The sequence below is a fragment of the Rhincodon typus genome, chromosome 4 (assembly GCF_021869965.1).
Source record: "Rhincodon typus isolate 14 chromosome 4, sRhiTyp1.1, whole genome shotgun sequence".
Lineage (NCBI taxonomy): Eukaryota > Metazoa > Chordata > Chondrichthyes > Orectolobiformes > Rhincodontidae > Rhincodon > Rhincodon typus.
In genome coordinates, this window is record NC_063335.1 from 117,369,591 (window position 1) to 117,394,394 (window position 24,804).

Genomic DNA, 24,804 nt, shown 5'->3' on the forward strand with positions numbered 1-24,804 from the left:
GGAGAAGAATTTTGAAAAGAAAGGGGTAAATCCAGTGATTATACTCCACGTTAGAACAACCGACACAGGTGGGATCAGCAAAGACCACCCTGATGAGTGGGTACGAGTTAGAAACTGAATTTAAAAGCAGCATCACAAAGCTTGTATGAGATGAATTATTGACCAAGTGACAGATTGACAGACCAGCTGAGTTGATTCTGAAACAGTCCGTGTGCAAGTGAGGCAAAACCTGGACAACAGGCAGTCTTGTAAGTAAATAAGAATACATTTACATCATCCAAAACTTAAGCGTCTCCCCTGAACATAGGGAAGTGGTGGGGATTGGTCAGTGAGGTGGGAGGGGTGGATAGGTGAGTGAGAAGGTGGACAGGTTGTGCCAGGTCAAGGAGGCGGGGATGAGAGGGAGGGTTGGTCATGGGATGAGGCCGGGGGTGTGGAGATTTTAAAACTGATGAAACAGTTGGAGTTGTCAGTTGGCTCATCCCCCACTTCTAGGTGACATTGTCTGTGCCGTGTAGCCTCCACTGAAGCGCTGCCCGCTCTGAATTTATATGGTCTTGGTGGGCTGGACCGTTCATAATGTCACCCCTTACTAAGACCTCTCACTTCTCTCTGTTCTGTCCTGCTCTGAATTTATACGGTCTGCCCTGTCTTGGTGGGCAGTCTTGTTTCCGGTTTTGTACTGTAGTGGTATGTACATGGGGTCTGGTTCAACATGTTTGTTAATTGCATCGTTGGTTGAAAACCAGGCGTCCAGGAATTCTCGTGCTTGTCTTCATCTTGCTTGCCCTACTACTGCAACTTTGTCTCGGGGCTCTTAGCGGAAGCTGTTATGCAAAGACTGGAGCGCACAGCCCTCCCCCAGATTCAGCCTAAACTATGAGTTAGATACAAAGATAATACCTTCGTGATCATTAAACGTGTAAAGTTAGAAGAAACACAGCATATTCACCAGGATCAAGTTCACCAGAAAAAAAAGAGAGAACAACAATCAACTCCCGTTTCTAGATGTTATGGTGGAACGCATGAACAACGGGGAATTCCTTACCAGCATATACAGAAAGACTACAAACAGAGACCAAATCCTGAATTACAACAGTAACCACCCCAGTGTCCACAAACAGAGCTGTGTCAAGACTGTTTAAACGAGCGATAACTCACTGCAACACCCCGGAGCCGCGCAAAAACGAAGAGGAGCACCTATACAGAGTCTTTGCAAACAATGGTTATCCTAACAGCTTCGTCTGGCAAGCAAACAAATAACACCAAGGCGACACTGTACACCCCAATACATTGGCCACCCTATGCTATATTAGAAACACATCAGAATTGATTACAAGACACCGACGACCTCTTGGAATAAGGATAGCACACAAACCAACAACTACACTTCACCTCCTATTCTCAAAGACAAAAACACCCCATACCCACAATGAGCAGGACAATATGATATATAAAATACCATGCAGCAACTGCAAGAAACGCTATATAGGACAGATGGGCAGGAAACTTGCCACCAGGATACATGAACACCAATTCGCAGAAAAATGGCACGACCAACTCTCCCTCATTTAAATACACTCCGATATAGAAGGACATCAATTTAACTGGGACAAAGTTACAAACTAGGACAAACGAGACAAAGACAAGCACAAGAATTCCTGGAGGCCTGGTTTTCAACCACCAATGCAATTAACAAACATGTTGAACCAGACCCCATCAACATACCACTACAGTACAAAACTGGAAACAAGACTGCCCACCATGACAGACCGGGCCATATAAATTCAGAGCAGGACAGAAAAACTGCTTCAATGGAGGCAACATAGCACTGACAATGTCATCTGGAAGGAAGACAAAACGTTTGCAGGAAAATCAGTCAGCTCAGCAAACCAACCAACAACTCCAACCCTAATCCCATTTTATTCTACCTTCTTCTTGAAAATATTCAATGTTTTGGCCTCGAAACTTTCTATGGCAGAGAATTCCACAGGGTCACCGCTCTCTGGGTGAATAAATCTAGTTTTGAGGAAGAGTCACAGGATTTGAAACTGAGCAGGTCTGGCAGCATCTGTGGAAAGAAAGCAAAGTCAACGTTTCAAATCCAGTGACTCTTTATCAGAATTGAAGAAGGGTCACCAGATTCGAAACGTTAACTTTTTCTCTCTGCAGATGCTGCCAGACCTGCTGAGTTTCTCCAGCAATTTCTCTTTTTATTACATTACTCATAGTATCTGCATTGAAATCATTAAATAAATTGTAGATATCTGAGGCCCCAGTACTAATTCTTTCACGACTAGCTCCACTGACGATGTTACCTTGCATATTGACAAAACATCTGCAAATCAACCCAGCAACTCAGCAAACAAATCAACAACCTCATCCACAACCTGAGCTACAAGTCTTCTCATAAACTTTAAACACCTATGGGCACAAGATGCTCAAACTTGCCTGACGGTAGGAAACCCATGCCATCCGACGGAGCGCCACTTGCAAACTGCTTCACTTCTTACTGGGCCACATAAACAACAAGCTGGACAGACCAACAACGCTTCATCGGAGGTGCACTGATGATGTTACTTAGCATAGTTGACGAAAAGTCTGCAAACCAACCTACCAGCTCGGCGAACAAATCAACAACTTCATCCACAGCCTGAGCTACACGTCTTCTCAAAAACTTTAAAGGACTAGCTCCAATTTGAAAACACTCAATTAACCCTACTCCCTGGTTCCTGCCTGTAAACTAACCTTGTATCCATGCTAATAAATCAGTCGTAACTCTACAAGGCCTTGAGTTCTGAACAAGAGACAGTTGACCCAAAATATTAACTCTGTTTTTCTCTCTCCACAAATGCTGGCAGACCTGCTCAGTTTCTCCAGCATTCTCTATATTTGTTACTTTAAATCTATGCCCTATTCTTGTCATTTCTTTCACAGCTTGTCCCTGTACTATCACTATCCCAACTCTAGAGCTCCACACCATGTGCTCCACTTGCTCCTCCACTTCACACAAACAAGGGCGTGGCTTATCCTGGCCCTGGCCCCACCCCCCCAAGGGGCACCGCCTTGACGGAATAACGCATGCGTATTCGACGAGTGAGTGGGCAGGAGTGCCAGTATTGCACGCGCACTTCGCAACCGCACGGCACGCTTGCCAGGAGCGACGGCAAAGCATGCGCATTCATTCTCCACACGGCATGGGCGGGCTGAGTAACTGAAAAGCATGCGCATTCATGATCTGCCCGGCAGAGACGGACATCCGCGCGTGCGTTGTTGACTTCGTCACGGCAATCCTTAGGACCGCGCCTGCGTGCTTCGCCGCCTAAGCGTCATTTTAAAGATGGCGGCGCCGGCGCGGCGGTTGCTTTGAGGGAAGAAGCCGGGAGGCTATGGCGGCGACCGCAGGCTGTGCCCTGTCCGTGTCCCTGACTGTCCGGCAGGGAGAGCAAGCGGGTACTGAGTGACCCCGGCTGGTGGGTGGGGAGCCAGACGGGAGACCCCCCCACCCTCTCCCCTCCCTCATGCCCACCCCGAGCGTCCCGCGGCGCGAGGCGGAGAGCGGCGGCCTCCCCCCCGCCCCGGCCTCCTCCAACAACGACAGTTCCCAGGCCAGCCCGTGCCCCCCGCTACCTCAGAACGGGCCTGGGCCCGACACCGGGCCGGCGGCGACACCGGCCAGCTCTTCACCCGCTGTCCCCCTTCCCCAGCCGCCGGTCCCGGCTACCTCTCCTGTACCGACCCCTCTCCGAGTCGTGCCGCTACCCGATCAGGCTGGACCCCATGCAGGCGCTGGCGCTCAGTCCCGGCCCCTTTCAGGAGGCGGTGGTAGTAGCGGCGGGATGCCTCCCTCCCCGGCGTTGATGAAGACCGTGGCGGTAAGCACCACGGCGGCGGCAGCAACCGGGAACCCGCTCCCAGCCTCCAGGGCTCCTACTGTCACCGTCCAAAGGATCAGCGTCTCTTCCCCGCAAGTCAAAACCTCTTCCCCACTCCTGCAAAACCTCCAGGTGCCAGCAGGTAAGGAAAGTGTGAGTGAGTGTGTCTGTGGTCTGAAGTGAAAATTGTCTTTTAATATGCTTCAACACAGCACTAGCCTCAGCACGTGGCTGCAAGGGGGTGTGTGTGTGTGCGCGTCTTGCACATGGCTGTAAATCTCTATCCCCTCCCCCCAACTCTTAACGTGTAGTCTTTGGTTACAAGTCTGCAGCTTTTTTTTTAAAACAACGTTGCCAAACATGAACTTGCAGTCTGTGGCTTTTGCGGTCATATTTTGTTTTTACTTCTATGTAGTATCAGGGTGAACAGATTTTTCTAGCTACGACTTTGATTTCCTGTAGTGTTCTTAATGTTTGAAGTTGTATTAGGTATTTCTTGGAAGCATTATTGAACAAATTTTTTTGTACCGAATTGTGTTTTGGAGGTGTTAAGATTGCATCGAGGTAGAATTTAAGGCAATCTGCTCATGCCTTAAGAGGAAAGGTTAGACATGCTAGGTATGTATTCTCCAAGTCTGAGGTAACAACTGCAAAATATAGGGATTCCCTATATAATCTTATTGAATGGGCTGATTGATTGCCCCTTTCTTGCAACTTGCTCATAGAAATGTCTTGAAGGAAGATTTTAAGGATTCCCTCGAGCCTGGAGCTGAGATGGTTGAAGGTGTAGCTAGCAGCCAAGATCTTGGAAGGCATTCAGCACTGTTAGTGATTCGAGGAAGAGAAGGATGCGACCCACAGCTTGATGGGTATGAGTGGGTAGATGGTCAGTGTTGTGATTGGTGCAGTTGAGGTAAGTGGTTCTGAGGTTTGTGTTACATGTGGCAGCTTGTCAAGGGTAGGCATTTCAACCAGAATCGTTTTCAAATTGGATGAATATTTATGTACAGAAACACGGGGCTCACGTGCTTTATGGCAGCAGGTTTAATGGGCCCGAGTAATACTGCCTTTTTTACATTTGTCACATACCCGTAGCGCATCCTTGGGCTATTGTGGGGTTGAGCGAGAAGGCCCACGTTTAAGTCCAACCTACACCAGGGTGGTGTCATAACACATCTGAACAGGTTGATTAGAAAATATCTATCGTGTTTCAGTCAACATAATACGGTTTCTGTTTTGAGTAATGAGCAGTCTCTGTGACCATGGCCTTTTTGTTTACAGTAAAAATGTGAAACCTCTTCTTTGTTGGCATGGATGCTTCTGATTGAAAGCTGAAAATTCGCTGTTACTGCTAAACTTTTTTCATGTTTGTCTTTTGGGTGCAGACATTTTTACACCAATGCAACTTTGCTTGATTGGTTTGTAATTGCAGTAAGAAGGCATAGCCTTGTAGTAAGCTACGCAACACAATGACCCATATAGAGGGTAAAGTAAGACTGCAGCTGTTTGACTTGAAGATGTATGAGTTTTCATTGCAGCATGTACAAGATTAAAGTTGCAAAGCAACAATGGTAGACTCTTTCAAGATCGCAGGGCTGTGTCTTGGTGCCACCTCTCTTTGTCATTTTTCTACATGCTGCTATCGTACATTGTTGGTAATCACTCGCTAAAGAGCATGATTATCCACCCAGGAAGTTCACTGAGACTGGATGCGATTCTGCATTCCTTGTGAGGCTGATAAGCTCAATCCTAGAGCTGCATCTCTGACCACATATTTGGTAGGTATTTCCTGGGGGTGGGGAGAGTGCTGCTGCTGTGTACTGAGTGATTCAAATGAGTGTGTCTACCTGCTTGGCAGTACTGATCGCTTCTGTTCCCTGAATGCTAAATTCACCGGTAGGATTGCCCAAACCAGAGCTGTCATCTCAAAGTTGAGAGGTTGTGTGACTGACACAAGCTAACTGAAAATGCAAACCTTCAGTGTATGGAAGGTAGCTATTCTCAGTACCCAACTTTTCAGCAGTAAGACATGGATGACTTATTAACTGCAAGAAAAGCAAAAGAATATCTTTAACCTGTGCTGCCTCAGACCAGGACAAGATGCCTTCTGTCACGATGGGGTGCTGAATGTAGAAGTATACCAGTGTGCAGGGTTTTATTAAATTTGCTTGTGGGATAATGATATTGCTGGCAGATCCAGCATTTATTGCCCATCCCTAGTTCCCCTTGAGAAAGTGATGGTGAGCTGTCTTCTTGAACCGCTGCAGTTCATGTGCTGTAGTACACCCACAGTGCAGTTAGGGAGCTAATTCCAGAATTTTGACCCAGTGACAGTGAAGGAATGGCAACATATTTCCAAGTCAGGATAAAGAACTGCGGATGCTGTAAATCAGGAACAAAAAAGCTCAGCATGTCTGGCAGCATCTGTGAAGAAAAAATCAGAGTTAACGTTTCGGGTCTGATTCTGAGGAAGGGTCACCAGACTTGAAACATTTAACTTTTGATTTTTTTGTTCACAGATGCTGCCAGACCTGCTGAGCTTTTCCAGGATGGTGACTGTCTTGGAAGGAAACTTGCAGATGGTGGTGTTCCCATGTATCTGCTGCCCTTGTCCTTCTAGATAGTCGTGATCATGATTTGGAAGATGCTGTCTAAGGATCTTTTCAGTGTGTTTGTGCCTGAGTTAATAACAACACTGAGCTGAATAGATGGACAAAGTCATGTTCTGATGGTGGTTCCCTCGCTGTTTGTGTATATTAGTGATCTAGGCATGAATATAGGGGGTATGATCAGTAAGCTTGCAGATGACATGAAAATTGGTGATGTGTTAAATCGGAAGGAGGACAGCTTTTGGATTATAAGATAATACAAACGGGCTGACAGATGGATTGAACAATGGCAAATGTAATTTGATCCTGAAAAGTGGGAGGTGATGCATTTTTGGAGTACTGTGAAAATGAGGCACACGTTGAATGGTACAATTCTAAGAAGTACAAAGGATGACGGGGACGTTGGTGTGCATGTCTGTAGATATTTGAAAGCAACAGGGTGGTTAAGAAGGCACGTAGGATGCTTGCCTTTATTAGCTAGGGCATTGAATACAATAGCAAAGGGGTTGTGATGGAGCTGAATCTGATGTTAGCTAGGCCACAATTGGAGTACTGTGTGGTCATCACCTGATAGGAAGGATGTGATTGTTTAAAGAGGGTGCAGAACAGATTCACCAGGATGCTGCCAGGGCTGGAGTGATTCAGTTATGAAGAGAGATTTGAAAGACTGGAGTTGTTTTTTTTTTTAGATCAGCAATGGCTGAGGAGGGATTTTATTGAAGTGTACAAAGCTCTGGGAGAAACTTTATCCCTTTTAGAGAAGTTAATAACTTGGTACAGTTTTAAAGAAAGGAGCAAGACATTTAGAGGGGATTTCTGGAAAAGGATTTTTACGCAGATAATGTGGGTATCTGGAACTTGTCTGAAAGGATGGTGGAGGCAGGAGCCCTGGACATTTAAGATGAGCATTTGAAATGCCATGGCATACAGGTTACGGGTCAAGTGCTAGGAAATGGGATTGAAATAGAGTACTGTGTGCATGCAGGCTTTAGTATGAACTCGATTAAATCAAAATCAGGTGCTCAGCAGATCTGCCAGCATCTGTGGAGAAAGAACCAGCTCATGTTTCAAAACAAATAAGATTGTTCTTCACCTTTTTAAGGAATGCAGAATCTTGATCGGAGATGGAGGCATTAGAAAGTTACAGCCACCTTTATCTGCTTTCCGGAGGGACAACTCTCTCCGTGACTCCCTTGTCCGCTCCACACTCCCCTCCAGCTCCACCACACCCGGCACTTTTCCCTGCAACCGCAGGAAGTGCTACACCTGCCCCCATACCTCCTCCCTCACCCCCATCCCAGGCCCCAAGAAGACTTTCCACATCAAGCAGATGTTCACCTGCACATCTGCCAATGTGGTATACTGCATCCGCTGTACCCGGTGTGGCTTCCTCTACATCGGGGAAACCAAGCGGAGACTCGGGGACCGCTTTGCAGAACACTTACGCTCGGTTCGCAACAAACAACTGCACCTCCCAGTCGCGAACCATTTCAACTCCCCCTCCCATTCCTCAGACGACATGTCCATCCTGGGCCTCCTGCAGTGCCACAACGATGCCACCCGAAGGTTGCAGGAACAGCAACTCATATTCCGCTTGGGAACCCTGCAACCCAATGGTATCAATGTGGATTTCACAAGTTTCAAAATCTCCCCTCCCCCCACCGCATCCCAAAACCAGTCCAACTCGTCCCTGCCTCCCTAACCTGTTCTTCCTCCCACCTATCCCCTCCTCCCACCTCAAGCCGCACCTCCATCTCCTACCGACCAACCTCATCCCGCCCCCTTGACCTGTCCGTCCTCCCTGGACTGACCTATCCCCTTCCTAACTCCCTACCTACACTCACCTTTCCTGGCCCCATCCCCGCCTCTTCGACCTGTTTGTTTCCTCTCCACCTATCCTCTCCTCTATCCCTCTTCTATCCGCCTCCCACTCTCTCCCTATTTATTTCAAAACCCCCTTCCCCTCCCCCTTTTCTGATGAAGGGTCTAGGCCCGAAACGTCAGCCTCTCTGCTCCTATGATGCTGCTTGGCCTGCTGTGTTCATCCAGCTCTGCACCTTGTTGTCTCGGATTCTCCAGCATCTGCAGTTCCTACTATCTCTGATTCGATTTTAACCCCACAGCAGAAGGCTGCTCGCTGTGAATCTTTCTTTCAGTAAGGAAACTGCAGAACTCTGAATAGCTTAATGCATGTTTCCTGTCTTGTTATTTTGAAGAGTTGCAGCTCATAGTTGTGTAATCTGAGCACATTATGAGCTTGAAGAATGTCCTGTTATTGTCAACGACCAAAGGGATTCCTTATGTCCACATAAAAGAAACAGTTGATAGTGTTTTATTTATGGCATCATTATTGGAGCAAACTACACCATTGAGTCACTTGCTCTTCTTTCTTGTTGGAGGCATGACTTCCCTCCTGGCTTTTCTCCAGAGCAGAACAGAGTTTGCTAAAAGTCATTAAAATTGCTTGAAAAACAGATACTATCAAAATATGATAGGAAAATATGGTAATAAAGTTGTCTCCTGCTCCTAACTTCCCTCTGAGGCAATTGTCAGTTTGCAGTTCATTTCATTTTGGATAGAACTGTTCTGAAGTGAAAACTGATTCAGTTTGCTAATGTTTTAGGTGTAGTGTTCATTGGCACACTGAGCTGCACAAATTGGGGTTTGGGGTTTCAAACCTAGTTCGAACTTAATCAACTGACCTCAATCATGTGCCATTTAGAGGGATACTTAAGGTTTACTTAGGACCCAATCAGGGACAGAACCTAGTGACCTCAAGTAGTGGGGAGTGAACACTGATTCTTCATCTTACTTTGCCCAGTTTCCCATGGATTCGCCGCTGTAATTTCCCCTTGGTGAAAGGTCCCCCCCAGAAGAGTTTCTGAGGGATGGCTGAATCAGGTGTGCATAGCATGTGTTAATGTTTACTTTGTACTGGCATAAGTAGCTCATTTAGTGACACTCTTGCCTTGGAATTAGGAAATTGTATTCAAGCCCCTCTCCACGTCAGTCCCTTAGGTCGTGACACTTTTTGTTTGAACAAGAACAGAGAGTTTGCCACCCATGCTGATCAATATATGTCCTTCAACAACTAAATAAAAACTGAAAGAACTGCAGATGCTGTAAATCAGAAACAAAAACAGAAATTTCTGTAAAAGCTCAGCAGGTCTGGCAGCATTTGAAAAAAAATCAGAGTTAATGTTCAGGGTCCGGTTTTGAGGAAGGGTCACTGGATCCAAAATGTTAACTCTGATTTCTCTTCACAGATTTTGCCAGACCTGCTGAGCTTTTCCAGCAATTAGTTTATGTCCTTCAACAAATTGTTTGATTGTTATTACATTGCTGTTCGTGGGAGCTTGCTGTGCACAGACCTGTTATAGCGTTACCTTCATTAGAATAGTGATTTAGAATTTTGTCAATAACAAAGCATTTGGGATATCCTAAAATTATCACTGTAAATGAGTGTATTTCTCATTATAATATTCAGTACAATTGGGTATCTGATGCTGGCACTTTTTTGGTATCTGAGTCTGACCATTCTTTACATTCATAGAGCATTGTAGATTTTGGGATTAGGTTTGCAGGTACAGCAGACATCTGGGTTCATGCCCTGCCTGGGGTGAACTAATGATACAAGAATGCTGCTAGTACACGTTTAAAGGAACCCAACGTGCAATGAAGTTAGTTCTCAGCAATCAAATACAATTGTTTTATGTACATCCTTCTGAGACCATGTCTGTGTTTCATTACAGGTATGGTGCTTGTTCGAAGTGACAGTGGACAGTTAGTGTTGGTTCCACAGAAAGTAATTGCTCAGGCTCAGGCTAAAGCCCGAGCACAAGGAGCTGGAAACACCTCATCTGCAGTGTCTACTGGCACACCTTCAGTCCGAATTTCTACCATACAGGTGAGGAAGTTGGTATTTATGGTGATCCATCTTAAATTGTAGGAGCCGTTAATTCAGTTATAACATCACTGGACAAGTGGTGCAGAGGCCAAGGGTGATGTGGGCACAGCTTCAAATCTTGTCACAGCCACTAGTGGAATTTAAATTCCAATCATTGAAGAAAACATGGGCAGGGGGCAAAACACCTGATACACAAATATCCTTCAAGGAAGGAAATCTACCATCCTTACTTGGTCTGGCCATTATGTGAACTCCGGACCCACAGCAACGCAATTGACTCTTAATTGCTGTCCGAAATGATCCAGCAAGCAACTCCATTCAAGAGCAATTAGGGATGGGCAACAAATGTTGCCCTCATCAGTCATGCTTTACACCCCATGCAAGACTGTAAACTGTTTTTTCCTCTTCCTTTTTGTGCCTTTTCAATATTTAATTTTTTTGGTGGATTTGTGATACTAGGCAACTGGAACCCAGAGGATTCCCAATCAAGTGAAAACATCTACCCAGCAAATGAACCAATTCCAAGCTGGAGGCCAGACAAGTGCTACACCACAACGCATCACAGTAGTGCAGGTGAGAGGTTTTTAAAAAAAAAACAAATTTGTATGAAGTGGTTAAATTAATAGGAGCAGGAATATTTAGAGCCTTGTCTGCCATTTAATAAAACTATAACTGATCTACCTCAACTCCTCCATCTCTCACTATGCTCACATTCCTTAAATTCCTAAGTATACAATCAAACCCTGTGAACAGTGCTCTTTTGTATTGTGGTTATGCCCCCTCCTCCAAAACAGGAGGCTCGGATTCAAGTCACATCCGCTCCAGTGTGTAGTAACATCATTCAACAGATTAATTGGAAGTTATCAGTATTGCATGCAAGTACTACAGCAGAATTTAGGTTCCATAGCTTAATGGTTAGACCACTGGTGTTGTAAACCAGTAGTTTGGTACCCACTGGAATCTTTGAAGGTTTCTACACCCTCTTTGATTTTGGGCTCTTGTGGTGCAGTGTAGCATCCCTACCACTGAGTGAGGAGCCTGGGTTCAAGTCCCACTTGATCCAGAGGTGTGTCATTAGATCTATGAATAGATTGATGCGAAGATATCTCTGATGATCTCTGGTTTTAATATCCCAAACACTTGAGCATCCACTCTTGCTGAGAAATTTCCAAGATACACAGCCCTCTGAGTGAAGGAATGTCTCTTCATCTCAGCCTCAAATGGTTGAGCTCTTATCCTGAGACCACAATCCTGCTACCTGATTTACCAGCCGGAGGAAAGGTGTCTGATATCAAATATATATGATTTTAGTTATATCTACATATATTAATATCAATTTTAGAGTTTGGATTTTAATGGCATATGGTGTTTGTGAAGGGGTTTAATAATTAGGCTTTTTTTTTCAGAACCATTATTTCAAACCACTATGTCAGAGAGGCAGATGATTGAAAACCTTCATAGTGTTAATGGGAAATTGTTTATATTTTGGGATTTTATGGCAGGAGAAGAAAAAACATGAAACCATTAGTTTTACAAAGCAAGAATGAGCAAGTTTCTTGTTATAAAATAATACTTTAAATTCAGTTTGAAGAAAACCTGACTGATCAGGTTTACCTGAGAAAACAAGAATGTTCAGAGCAATTAAATAAGGGAATAAGTTACCTCCATACAAGCCTTGTAATTTGCTTTTTAAAAAAAAAGGTCCAGATCTGGAGTGTTTGGAACTCTACAAGTTATCCAAGGACTGAAGAAGTCAATGCTGTCAGTTTTCAGCAGTCAGGGAAACTATCTTAGAGCTCACAGGACAGGAACTGAACAGAAGCATTTAATTCAAGCCTTCAGATTTGAGGTGGAAGAAGTATTCCCTGGATTTTAATTAACTGTAAAGTGATGATGTTGGGGAGCAGATGAGGTTTTTACTTTTCTGGATGTTTGACATTTTTAAAATTTCATTCTTAGGATGAGAATGCTAGTTCAGCATTTATTGTCCATCCCTAATTACCCAGAGGGTAGTTAAAAGCAACTGCATTATATTTAGCTTGGTTTGTTTCCTCTTTCTCTCTCTTTGCGTAATAAACTTTATTGGTAAAACTGAATCTGAGAACTGTTGTGCTTATGTTTTAGTAAGACCACCAGGTTAAATTAAGAAGAAGCAATGTGATCCATCAAACTAGATTCCATTTGTTCTAGCAGATCATAACAGTAACTCATGCCCTTTAGGGAAGGAAATTGGCCATTCTTAGCCTGTGTTGCCTACATCTCCACATTCTAAGCAACATGGTTGTCACTTAGCTGGCCTCTAAATGGTTTTGCATTTCACTGTGTTGCAGGGTAATTAGTGATGGGCAGTGAAGCCCACATCAATTGAAAGAATAAAGAAAAAATAAATTGCATGAATTTGTGTTTGCACTAACTTTTAATTGTTGTTGTGTGTAACTGTCATTTAGCCGCAGGCTGCAGGTGGAGCAATTGTACCAAAGACTGTATCAACCATTGTCCAAAAGCAAGCATTGGCACCAGCAGACCGATCAGTTACTGTGCCCGTAGTGCAGACAGCTGCTTCTCCGGTAAGGCCATATTGAATGGAGCTGAAATTAAAGGCATTCTTTCTCAATGACTAAAAAGTTAAGACATGCATTCATGTAGTGCTTTACATCACTACCAGACATCTCAATATGTTTTATTCCCAATTAAGCACTTTTGAAGTGTTGTCAATGTTGCAATTTTCCAATTTGTACACTGCAAACTCTAGCAGTGTCTCGTCATAATCTGTTTTGTGATGTTGATTGTGGTATTAACATTGGCTACAACACCAGGGAATATTTTACTGCTCTTGTTCAGGAAAGGGCCATGGAATCTTTTATATCCACCTGAATGGACACTCAAAATGCACCTACACTATTAACATTTTATCTGAAAGATGGCACCTGTGATAGGCAATGTCCCCTCACTTGTGGACATGAAGTTCAAGCCTTGATTTAAATGCTGATGAAGCAGGACTCAAAACCAGCGATTTGAGTTGAGTGCTGTGAAGTGAGCTGTAGCTGAGTGAATTCTCTGAGGGGTGAGTGCAGTTAGATGCTTTGGAGTAGCAGCTGAAACTGGGCCTGCAGATCTCTTTCGACTTTACCGCCCTTTTGCCCAAATTTTCTTTTCACGTGATTCAGTCAGTCCTAGCACAGTGGTATAAGCAATCTCACTTCTGACTCAAAAGATTGTAAGTTTCACAATCAGCTTGAACACAGAAATTTAGATGTGTAGCTTGGTGTATTACTGAAAGAGCTGCACAATTTGGAGGTGGTGTCTTTCAGATGAGATGTTAACAGGCAGAGAGCATTTTGAACATGAGCGGGAGTCAGTTCTCCCTCGCTGCCTCTTCGATACTTCCGCCATCAGCACCAATTTTAACATGGCAAGAAACATCTGTTTGTTATTGCGTTGGTCTTAATAGGAGCTTGCTGTGTGCAAATTGCCTGCTTCATTTTCTGCAACACGACAATGAATGGGCTTTATTGGGTGCAAGGTGAAATGCTTCATTTGGTAACGAAATTGCAATGTCAATAACCATCTCATGCTTGTAGAACTTGTAAACAGTCAAACATTTGATGTGATTCCACAATTGGGCAGCATTCAGTTAAAAGAAAATTCTGTTTGTGTGAAGAATTATGCTGACAGCCAATTTTAAGACTTCAGTAAGACTCTGGTCAGGATTATTCCACTCTTTGGTATTTGCATTTTTCTGAACTGATGAGGACAGTTGGAGGCTTTCTTGTTCGTTCTTTTCACCTTAGGTCTCTTCAGTGTCCCCACGTCAGTTGTTTCACCAATTTGTATCTCCTGTTATTTGGTAACCTGGTACATGGCAGTGCTGCGATGGCCCTAATCATTTCAAACTCATGACCTTACTGACTCATTTTCCAGAGGAAATGGTTCATTTGTAAGGGATACAGTGCTGATCCCGAGAGCGGTCTTGGGGCTAAAAAGGTTCAATTATGACGGAAGGCTGTATTATATGCCTAGATTTGAGTCTTTTGCTAGTTGAAAATGGAGATGCAGTCCCAATCAAATTGTTTAAGGTGACTTGAAATGTGACTGGGCTGATGCAGAAACTGTTTCCTTTGCTGGAGAAATCCACATCAAGGGACAGTGTGGCATTTTATCAAAAATCCTTTGTTCAATTGGTCTTCATACTGTTTATGTACTTGTTATGTTCTTTTTCTTTCTGTAGGAAACTTTGGAAAATGTGAAGAAATGCAAGAACTTCCTTGCAACATTAATTAAGCTGGCTTCCAGTGGTTCTCAATCACCACAAATGTCTAGTAATGTGAAGGCTTTAGTGCAGAAACTGTTGGTAAGATTATTTTCACTTTGTCATTACAATTCTCTGCTTCCTTTTTTGATAACCTTTTGACAGATCAGTAATCTGGATATTGCTGAAAAAAGAAGCTCTGCTGAAACTTTCCATCCTGCCCACATCAGGACAAATGCAAGAATGCTAAATTTCATAACCTTGTTCCGTTATGTTTGAGAGATGACATTCGTTCATATACGCGGACACACTCACTTGTGCGCCCGTTCCCTACAAGCTAAAGGAATATATTCAAGCCTCATGGTATTTTTAGTTATCCAGGAGCTTGGGTTGCCTATCATTTCTTGTTGTTCGAGCCATGCATTTCCATGGAGTAATCAGAATTGACTTGTCAACCAGTCTGCACTGAATTACTTCTTTTCTTTTTTTTTTGATTCATTCATTGGACGTGGGCATCACTGGCTAGGCAGCATTTATTGCCTGTCCCCAACTGTCCAGGGAGCAGTTAAGAGTCAACCACATTGCTGGGGGTCTGGAGTCAGATTTAGGCCAGACCAGGTAAGGATGGCAGTTTCCTTCCCTGAAGGACATTAGTGACCAGATGGGTTTTTCCAATAATCAACAACAGATTCATGGTCATCATTAGATTCCTAATTCCAGATTTTTAAAATTCAAATTCCATCATTTGCTGTGGTGGAATTTGAACCCAAGTCCCCAGAACTTTACCTGAATCTTTGGATTAACAGTCCAATGATAACACCAATCGGTCATCACCTTCCCTTTCCTCTGTGCTTTCTGGGCATTGCTAGAAAGCGTCAGTATTTGCTGTCCATCCCCAATTGCGCTGGAACCAGTAATATAAATGTTATACATCATTTAGAAATTTGACTACAGGGCCTTCAATGCAATTTTGTAAATCTGTCGTGTGGGAAGCTTGTGTAAACTTGACTTCCGTGGAGGCTATTTCATTCTATATCGAATGTACAGAACAATTTGTAAAATATCTGGTCCACTGCTTGGTCTCTGATTCTTGTTAAAATAATGAATGGCTCTGAGCCAAGTTTTAGACAGTTTATTGTTTTATCCTCTTGATGTATGTTTTAATTTGGAATGCAATCTGTTTTTCTTCAGGATGGGAAGATGGAAGTAGAGGAATTCACAGACCAGTTGTATAAAGAGCTCAAGTCTTCACCACAGCCTTACCTTGTGCCTTTTCTCAAGGTAACCATTGCATTAGTGTGCTAAATATGTGGTTCTTAAAGCTTGCAACTATTCAGCTTTGTGGGTAGATTAAGAACAGACCTAACTTGTCCAGAGCAGGTCGAGAAGTTTTGATATAAGTATCCAGAATCACAATGGGACTGGACTTTGTAGATAGAAAGAAGTTGTTCCCACCAACAGAAGGTACACAAACCAGTTGACACTAATTTAAGGTGTTTGGCAAAATCAGCAATGGTGACGAGGAAAAACATTTTTCCATGCAGTGAATGTTTAAGATCTGAAATGTGCTCCTGGAGAATGTGGTAGAAGGGAGATGGTGACATAGTGGTCATGTGCCTGAATTTGTAATCCAGAGGCCTAGAATAATGTTCTGGGGACATGGGTTCAATCCATCCCACCACACAAATTGTTAGAATTTGAATTAAATTATTAAATGTGGAATATAAAGCTAATCTCAATAATGGTGACCATGACAGCTATCTTTGGATTGTCCTGAAAACCCATCTGGTTCCCTAGGGAAGAAAATCTAGTGTCCTTATCCATTCCAGCCGACATGTGACTCCAGACCCACAGCAATGTGGTTCGTTCGTAACTGCCCTGTGCCCTGGAAATCTACTTGGTTGAAGGGAAATTTGGGAAGGACAAATTCTGACACCCAGGTCCCATGAAAAATAAGACCAAAGAAAATACACATTGAATCATAGATTTCAACAGAGAATTAGATCATTAAGGAAAGCTTGCAGGGGTTGTGGGAGAAAAGTATCACTAATGAGTTGGTAGTGACTGGGCACAGGCATACTGGGCTGAATGGTCATCTCCTGTGCTGTACCCATTCTGTGATTATGCTTACACTCTCACCTTTTATGATTGGAAAGCAGCTGCCATTATACGTTAATACAGAATTGAAGTAGTTAGCATTTGGACTGCCATTGTCTGATAGGGTGATGGATACCAATTTAATATCAATGCTAGCAGGATATTGGGTGCATACGTGGAAGGGGGAATGATAGCATGGAGTGTGACTAAGTGGGTTGCTCTTCATTAGATCCAGCACAGACTTGACAAGCCAAATAGTCTTCTATTCCATGATTGGTCATTGTACAATGCACTGAAGTAATGTGAAATGTTGTCTCCGTGTGACTATCTGGAAGTGATCTGAGTTGCAGAGTGAGTGGTGTGATTTCATGGGACAAATTAATTGGAGCACCTATTGATATATTATTAAAATCCTATGCTTTTTCATTTTAGAGCAGATCTACCTCTAGCTGCATTGATACAGTTTGATTTGCATGAAATGTGCAAGAATGTTTACTTGCTTTGACTGTTAGATAGGTTTTGCACGTGGAACATCCTTCATTTTGTTCGATGTTTTCAGTCTTCAGAGTCTAGAAAAAGCCCTGAAGCACTGTTTAATGAAGTTGCCTTTTTCTTGGCCTCCCAAGAATCTATTAACAATACTTTGTGCAAGCTTCCCTTCAGCTGACTATAATTTCTTGAGAGAGTAACTTAGTGCCTTTCTGAAACCTAACACTTAGTTAACTTACTTAGCTCCTTCTGAATATTTTGAGCATTTGCTGTTGCCATGTCAGATCTCCAGCATTGGCAGTATTTTGCTTTTGAACAATGGCTTGCATTTTATATAGAATCTTCAACATAGTGAAATTCTTCAACAATATGTTAATAGTTTGTCCTGCTAAGTTAGGCACTGAACCACTGAAGATGATATTGGGACAGTTGACCAAAGCTTGCTTTGGTGCTAAGTTCAAAGAGCATACTGAAGGAGGAGAGGGATGGAGAGGTTCGGTGGTGGGTTCCAGCTTTTGGATGCCAGGCAGCTGAAGGAACAGACTCCAGTGGTGGTAGCCATTAAAGTGGAGTGTGCAAGTGGCCAGAATTAGAGACGTACTCTGAGGATTTTGCAGGTGGAGGAGTTTTCCTGAAAAAAAACGGGTGGGGTGAGGTGACTGATGATTCTACACAATGTTCCTAAACACCAGTAAGGATGGATTGCACCTAAACTTAATGTTTTCAGGCAGTTAAGAACTGCTGCAGTCTTTTTGACTTGAGAAATAAAAATCAGTGCGTCAGGAGAGGGACAGAAAGCTTGAGCTCACTTTTGCTGTCTGAACTTCGTGTGTTGAAGAGCCACTTGTTCTGTGCAGTTGTCTCAAGGCATCTTTTGAAGTCAAATGCTAGCAGTTCCAACTTTATTCAAAATGAAACTTGTAATTCCATAAAATGTAAGGACAGAATTTCTTTAAAACAGGATAGGATTTCCTTCGAATCCACAAGTACTTCTGCTCCACACAAACCTCTGTCCATGCTACCTCATCTCATCTTGTCAACCCTTCTTTTGATTACTTTACGCCTTATTTATTAATCTAGTTTTCCTTTTTAAATCCTTCAACATGTCTGTGGCAGTGATTTGCACATTCTCACCACTCGCTGAGTGAAGATGTTTTGCCAATATTCTCTTGACTGAGAGTCATAGAGTCATCCAGCATGGAAACAGACCCTTTGGTCCAACCAGTCTATGCTGAACACAATCCCAAACTGAACTGGTCCCACCTGCCTGCTCCTGGCCCATATCCCTCCAAACCTTTCCTATTCATATAACCATCCGATTGTTTTTTAAACGTTGTAATTGTACCTGCATCCACCACTTCAGGAAGATCATTCCACACGTGAACCAACCTCTGTTTCTAAAAAAAAAAGCCTTTTTTTTTAATCTCTCTCTCTCTCTCTCTCTCTCTCTGGCATTAAAAATGTGCCTCCTCGTCTCGAAATTCCCCATCCTAGGGAAAAGACAACTACCGTCAACTCTGTCTATACCCCTCATTATTTTATAAACTTCTATCAGGTTGCCTTTTAACCTCCTACACTCTAGTGGGAAAAGTCCTAGTGTATCCAGCTTTTCCTTGTTACTGAAACTTTCCATACCTGGCAACATCCTGATAAATCTCTTCTGAACCCTCTCCAGCTTGATAATATTCTTCCTATAACTGGGCGATCAAAACTGGACTTTGATAATGTCTTCCTTCTATTTATGATCCCTTGTTTGATCCCTTACCTTCATATTTTTATAGAGCTCTATTGTATTACCTTTCTAGAGAAAAATGCTCCAGTCTGTTGCATGTTTCCTGAAGTTGTCCTTGCTTAGTTTTGATAACTTCTTTGCACTTTCACCACTGTCTCTGTATCATGCATACTATCTGATGGTCAGGATTGGACCTGTAATCCCTGGAGCTCAAAAGAAAGTGGGGTGATTGAAACTTGAGTTTCTGAAGGGGTTCGACAGGGAAAGACACTGTTTCTGCCAGTCAGGGAACCTAAAGCAATGGTTTACAGTCTTACGTTAAAAGGCTGATCATTTTAGGACTGAGATGAAAAATTTCTTCACTCAAAACGTTGATAGTCTTTGGACCTTCCTACCCCAGAGTGTTGTGGATACTTCCATCATTGAATAAAGTGGATAGATTTTGGTACCTTGGAATCGAGGAGATAGGAGCAGGGGCGATATGTGGATTAAGCCAAAGGTCAGTGATGATTATGTTGAATGCACTGTGGTGTTAGATTCACCATAGAGACTGATAACTTTTAAAATGAGATGAATTTCGTAACCAATGGAATGAATTCAAGAAAAAATTGTTTTAAGACTTTAACTGTATCCAAACAACCAAAAATCAACATGAATGAATTTAATTTAACAGGTGAACTCAAAGTACTTTTGATCAACTAGCTAATGTAGCCAAAATATGCATTCCAAAACACTGACTGAATGTCTTGTTTCTGGCTGATACAGAGCAATACTGGAACAGTCCCCCAGTTACTTCCAACTCTCCATTGGAGTTTGGCTTACTCCTTGTGCCAGGTCAAAACATGCAGTGTCCTTCGACAGTCTTTCCCATCAGCCCAAACCTTCCTGGATCTGATGATCGGCAAGGCACATCTTGAAGATTTTCCATTCTTTAAAGCATCAACCTCCTTGTCTGTTCTGTTCCCTTTAAACAGATATCAGTATGAAAGGTTCAGCTTGGTTGTTAATACAAGGTAGATCATCCTTCTTTGCCATAGCATTAGCTGCTTTCAGCTTTTCAATCATTTCTGTGAAGTGCTGTGACAGATGCTAAAATTGTCATCCCACCACAGTGACTGTCCATTTATTCTGCTTGCGGCAACTAGATTAAATGGACATTGCTCCGCGCTGAAGTGTTTATCAAAAATCGTTTTTCATAATGCTCTGCTTTCCTTACATTAAGGGGTACATTTTTAAATATAGTAATCGTGTAAGTTCAGGGTTTGTAATACCATCTCCCTAAAAATGGATAAATGCCATGGTAAATAACAAAATACCACAAATTTTAATATTGTAAGCATTTTTACTAATCTTTCAGAAATTACAGATAATACTTTCCCTCCTGTCAAATTTCACTATTAAAACTCCTGTCTTGGCAACACTATAAGGCAGCTTGCCAACTGTCATGCTTCACTGGTATAGCATGCTGGAAGTCAAGCCCTGCTATTCCTGAAGTTGTCACAACAGTTTAAAAGTTTCATTAACTTATGCACAATTCCCAATCTTTATCTTTTTAGACCCAAGTTAATATAAAGCATGGGCCAGATTTATGTATTTAAGCAAGAATTACTAATTTGGGAACACTTGGGTGACCAGGGGTGCAAGTGTCAGACTGGAGTGCAGGAGGCCGTGATGTTGTTAAGGCTGGTTGAGAGAGGGACGAGGGAAGAGCATTCCACAGACAGACTTCTCTACATCTTCATCTTAAATAGGATACCCCTTTTATTTTAAAATTCTGCCAATTCTAAACTACTTCCTGGATAGAAATTTGTCTCCGTGCCCACCCTGTCAACCCCCTCCTCCAAATGTTGTATGTTTCGATACAATCATCTGTCTATCTTGTAAACTTCAGTCAGTTTAGACCCAGCCTCCTCGCATGCTTTTGTTTCAAATTAATTGAATGTCTCAGTTCCTGTTCAGTGGCAGTAGAGAGCACTGTTTCCACAGCTCACTGAGAAAAGTCAGTTGTGCAAATCCAGCATTATAGTTTGTTTTCAGTGAGCATTCCTTTGCTGTAACTTGAGCGAGTCCTATACCATATCTGGATCCTATTCCTGCATTTTGCTGTAGGCTATCTACTTAAATGGTGTAGGTGTGAAAATGAAGATTTTTTTTTAAAAATCTCAACTTTGCATTTTGTTTAGAAAGATTAAAGGAATATTAAGATGATTAGGAGAAGGAAGAAATATAACAGAGGGTAATTAGTGTGTATGTTTCTAGCCTTGTCTCACTCCACAAGTACTGGCTTTTAGTAAGCAATGAAATCCACTTATAAATTTTTTAGGACTATTTTGAGGAAACTTGATTCAGATAGGGATGTAGTGGCAGTAATAGTTCACTCAGTCCCTTGAATCTGTTCTGCCATGTAGTGAAATCGTGGGTGTTCTGTATCTGAACTCTACGTTTACTCGCTTTGAGCATTATTAGCCTGGGCGCTCAAACATCTATTGATCTGATTTTAAAATTCATTGAGCTGAGATCTATTTTCTTTTGTGGGGGTGAGATCGGCATCATTACTGTTCTTTGCAAAATTCTTTTTCTAACCCTGGTCTTGAGTGAGCTGTTTCTGATTGTATTGTCGTGTCCCATTGACTTACACTCTCCCACAGTAAAGTTCTCTGCATCTGCTCTGTCAAGTGTGCACAGGAATTAGGGGCATGAGCGGGTCACTGGAACTCCCAAGCTTCCTTTGGCATTCTGGGTTATCTGGCTGTGGCTGTAACTCCATTTTTCTATCTGTCCCCATAACCCTTGATTCCCTTGTAGATCAAAAATCCATCCTGACATCCTCAAATGATCCAGCCTCCATGGCTGTGTGGGGGAGAGATTTCCACTGACTGACCTGCTCATCTTCATCTTAAATGGAATAACCTTAGTTTTAAATTGCGCTCTTCAGTTCTAGACTGCCTCCTGGAGGAAAACTCCCCTTAGTGTCTACCCTGTCAATCCCCCTCAAGTTGCACGTTTCAATACAATCATCACATTCTTCTAAACTCTAAATTAGACCCAACTTCCCCAGCCTTTGTTCATAGGTTGAATTACTTCTGCCCAGGAACCAGTTGAATAAACTTTCTGAACTGCTAACAATTCCTTTCAAAAACTGGGAACGAAATCTCAATAGAATCACCCAGTAAAGTTCTATACTTTGTGAAATAAAATGTTTGTCTGCTGGCCTTATATTTTAACCCTTTGCGCTCTGGTAACATTCTGATGATGGACGTAACAAGGAGATGACCTCCTCTGTATAAAGAATTTGCATTTGCACTGCAGTCACTGTTTAAACAGTGGCCAGCTAATGCACAGCAGCATTCAGTAACAGCAAATGGATTAACATTCAGTGGCCTGATTGGAGCCTTAAGGGTTGTGTTTCTTGTTCTCGAAGTGAAGTTGATGTCACTGAAAGGCCAGTATTTATTGCCCATTTCTAATTACCTTTGCAAGTTGACATGCTGCTGCTTTGAACTACTGCAAGGGGAGGCAGTGGCCTAGTGATATTATCACAGGACATTTAACCCAGAGACTCAGGCAATGTTCTGGGGGCCTGCGTTCGAATCCTGCAATGGCAGATGCTGGAATTTGAATTCAATAAAATATCTGGAATTAAGAATCTAATGATGACCATGAACCCATTGTCAGAAAAACCCATCTGGTTCACTAATGCCCTTTAGGGAAGGAAACCGCCATCCTTACCTGGTCTGACCAATGTTTGTCTCCAGGCCCACAGCAATGTGGTTGACCCTGAACTGCCCTCTGGGCAATTAGGGATGGGCAATAAATGCTGCCTCGTCAGTGACACCCTCAACCCATGAATGAATTAAAACAAGATCAGTGCAGTGAGGATACTTGCACAGTGCTGTTAACAAAGGAAGGATTTTGGTTAAGTGACAGTAAAGAACAGCTGTTTGCACAGGACAAGGTTTGAAGGAAGGGCAGTCCCATGCATCTGATGCCCTTGTCTGTCTAAGTGGTAGAGGTTACATGCTTAGAATGCACTGTTGAAGAAACCTCTACCACTTAGGTAGACAAGGGCACCGGATGCATGGAACCACGTTTCCTTAAAACCTTGCCCTGTGCAAATAGCTGTTCTTCACTGTTGCTGGGTCTAAATCTTTCATTAATAGCATTGTGCAAATATCTTCAATGCCTTGAAAAAGCCTTGGGGTTGCTGCAGGGTGTTTTGTAGATGATGCACTCTACTACTGCTGTGTATTGATGGTGTTAAGAGTAAGAGTTGATGGTACCAGATGTTCTGGCAATCGAAAGGGCTGCTTTTTTCTGAGAAGTGTCATATATTTTCAGTATTGTTGGCATTGCACTCATCCAGGTATGTGCCTTGCAGATTACATGATAGTTTAGACTTGGGACGTTGAGATCTCTGTTTGCTAATGCGACATAACTAGAATGGCTAGAATAAATAATAACTAGAATAAATCCACTAAGAATTTAGAAGGAACCTTGTTGCTGAATGTGGTCAATGAAGAACTTGTTCCTCTGTGAACTATTTAAGACAAACGCCATGGGTACATTTTCAAAAAAGAAAAGGATAAACGCAGAGGAGAAAGAATTAAGAGGTTCTGTAGATAATGTGAGGTGAAGAAGCAAAAACAATATGCATGAACATGCTTTGTCTTTGTACTGTTTGCACCCCATCCAAAGGCAGCGTATTGAGCAATGTTGGACTTCGCTAGTATACCACTGGTTTATCAGCCTAAATTATCATCTTTGGTCCTGGAATGACTCCCAAGGTGGAGTGTAGCAAATAATGATAACTATACCTGTATTGCTGTATGTTCACCTGTTTTAATTACAAATTACTGTAGTGGCTTGCAGTGGTGATGAGTCAAACTGTTTTGGAAACTAATAGTAATTGATAGAAGTTCAGAAATTCATCTTTGCACCATGCTTTCATGAGGGGCAATGGACTTTCAAGTAGAGCAGTTAAGGTGAAAATAATAGAATTATTGGAGAAGCGGTTAATTGATAAAGTTGAGATTGGGCAAGGCAGGAACAGCAGGTGCTGAGGGTGACAAATGATATGTTAGCCTTCATTGTGAGAGGTTTCGAGTACAGGAGCAGGGATGTGTTGTTGCAGTTGTACAGGGCCTTGGTGAGACCACATCTGGAATATTGTGTGGAATTCTTGCCTCCTTAACTGGAAGGATGTTCTGGTGATGGAGGGAGTACAGCGAAGGCTCAACAGCGAAGTAGAAAGGGGATACACGGAAGGATGTTTCTAGTGACCAGAGAGTCTAGAACCAGGAGTCACAGTCATAGCATACGGGGTTGGCCATTTAGGACTGACAGGGAGAGATTTCTTCACCCAGAGAGTGGCAAGTCAGTGGAATTTTCTGCCACAGATAATTGAGGCCAAAACATTGCATGTTTTCAAGGAAAAGTTGGATATAGTTCTTGACGTTAACGGGATCAAAGGATCAAAGTTTTGGCAAAGATCTGTAGCTCAAGTTGCGGGTGAAGCTACAAACGTTACTCGGATAGACAGGAAGGAAACTAGCCATCAGAATACATGAACATCAACTAGCAGCAAAATGGCATGACGAACGCTCCTTAATATCAGTACACTCAGACAACGAACATAGAACATTAGAACATAGAACATGACAGCGCAGTACAGGCCCTTTGGCCCTCGATGTTGCGCCGACCTGTGAAACCAATCTGAAGCCCATCTAACCTAAACTATTCCATGAAGGCCATCAGTTTAACTGGGACAAGGTAACCGTAGTAACCCAAGCCAAACATAGACGCGCACTGGAATTCCTAGAGGCATGGTTCTCCACCCATAATGCCAT

At 42.8% G+C, this 24,804-nt stretch overlaps 1 protein-coding gene across 1 annotated transcript in view; it reads left to right on the forward strand.

Moving 5' to 3' along the window:
• Positions 1-3,349: 3,349 nt before the first annotated feature.
• LOC109938561 (transcription initiation factor TFIID subunit 4-like) overlaps positions 3,350-24,804 on the forward strand; it is a 122,917-nt gene continuing 101,462 nt past the window's right edge. Inside the window, exons 1-6 of the mRNA XM_048596236.1 lie at positions 3,350-4,017; positions 10,237-10,391; positions 10,851-10,964; positions 12,839-12,958; positions 14,620-14,742; positions 15,832-15,921. Of these exons, the coding sequence (XP_048452193.1) occupies positions 3,522-4,017; positions 10,237-10,391; positions 10,851-10,964; positions 12,839-12,958; positions 14,620-14,742; positions 15,832-15,921 (1,098 nt within the window). The 5' untranslated portion in view covers positions 3,350-3,521. The remainder of the gene's footprint in view (positions 4,018-10,236; positions 10,392-10,850; positions 10,965-12,838; positions 12,959-14,619; positions 14,743-15,831; positions 15,922-24,804) is intronic.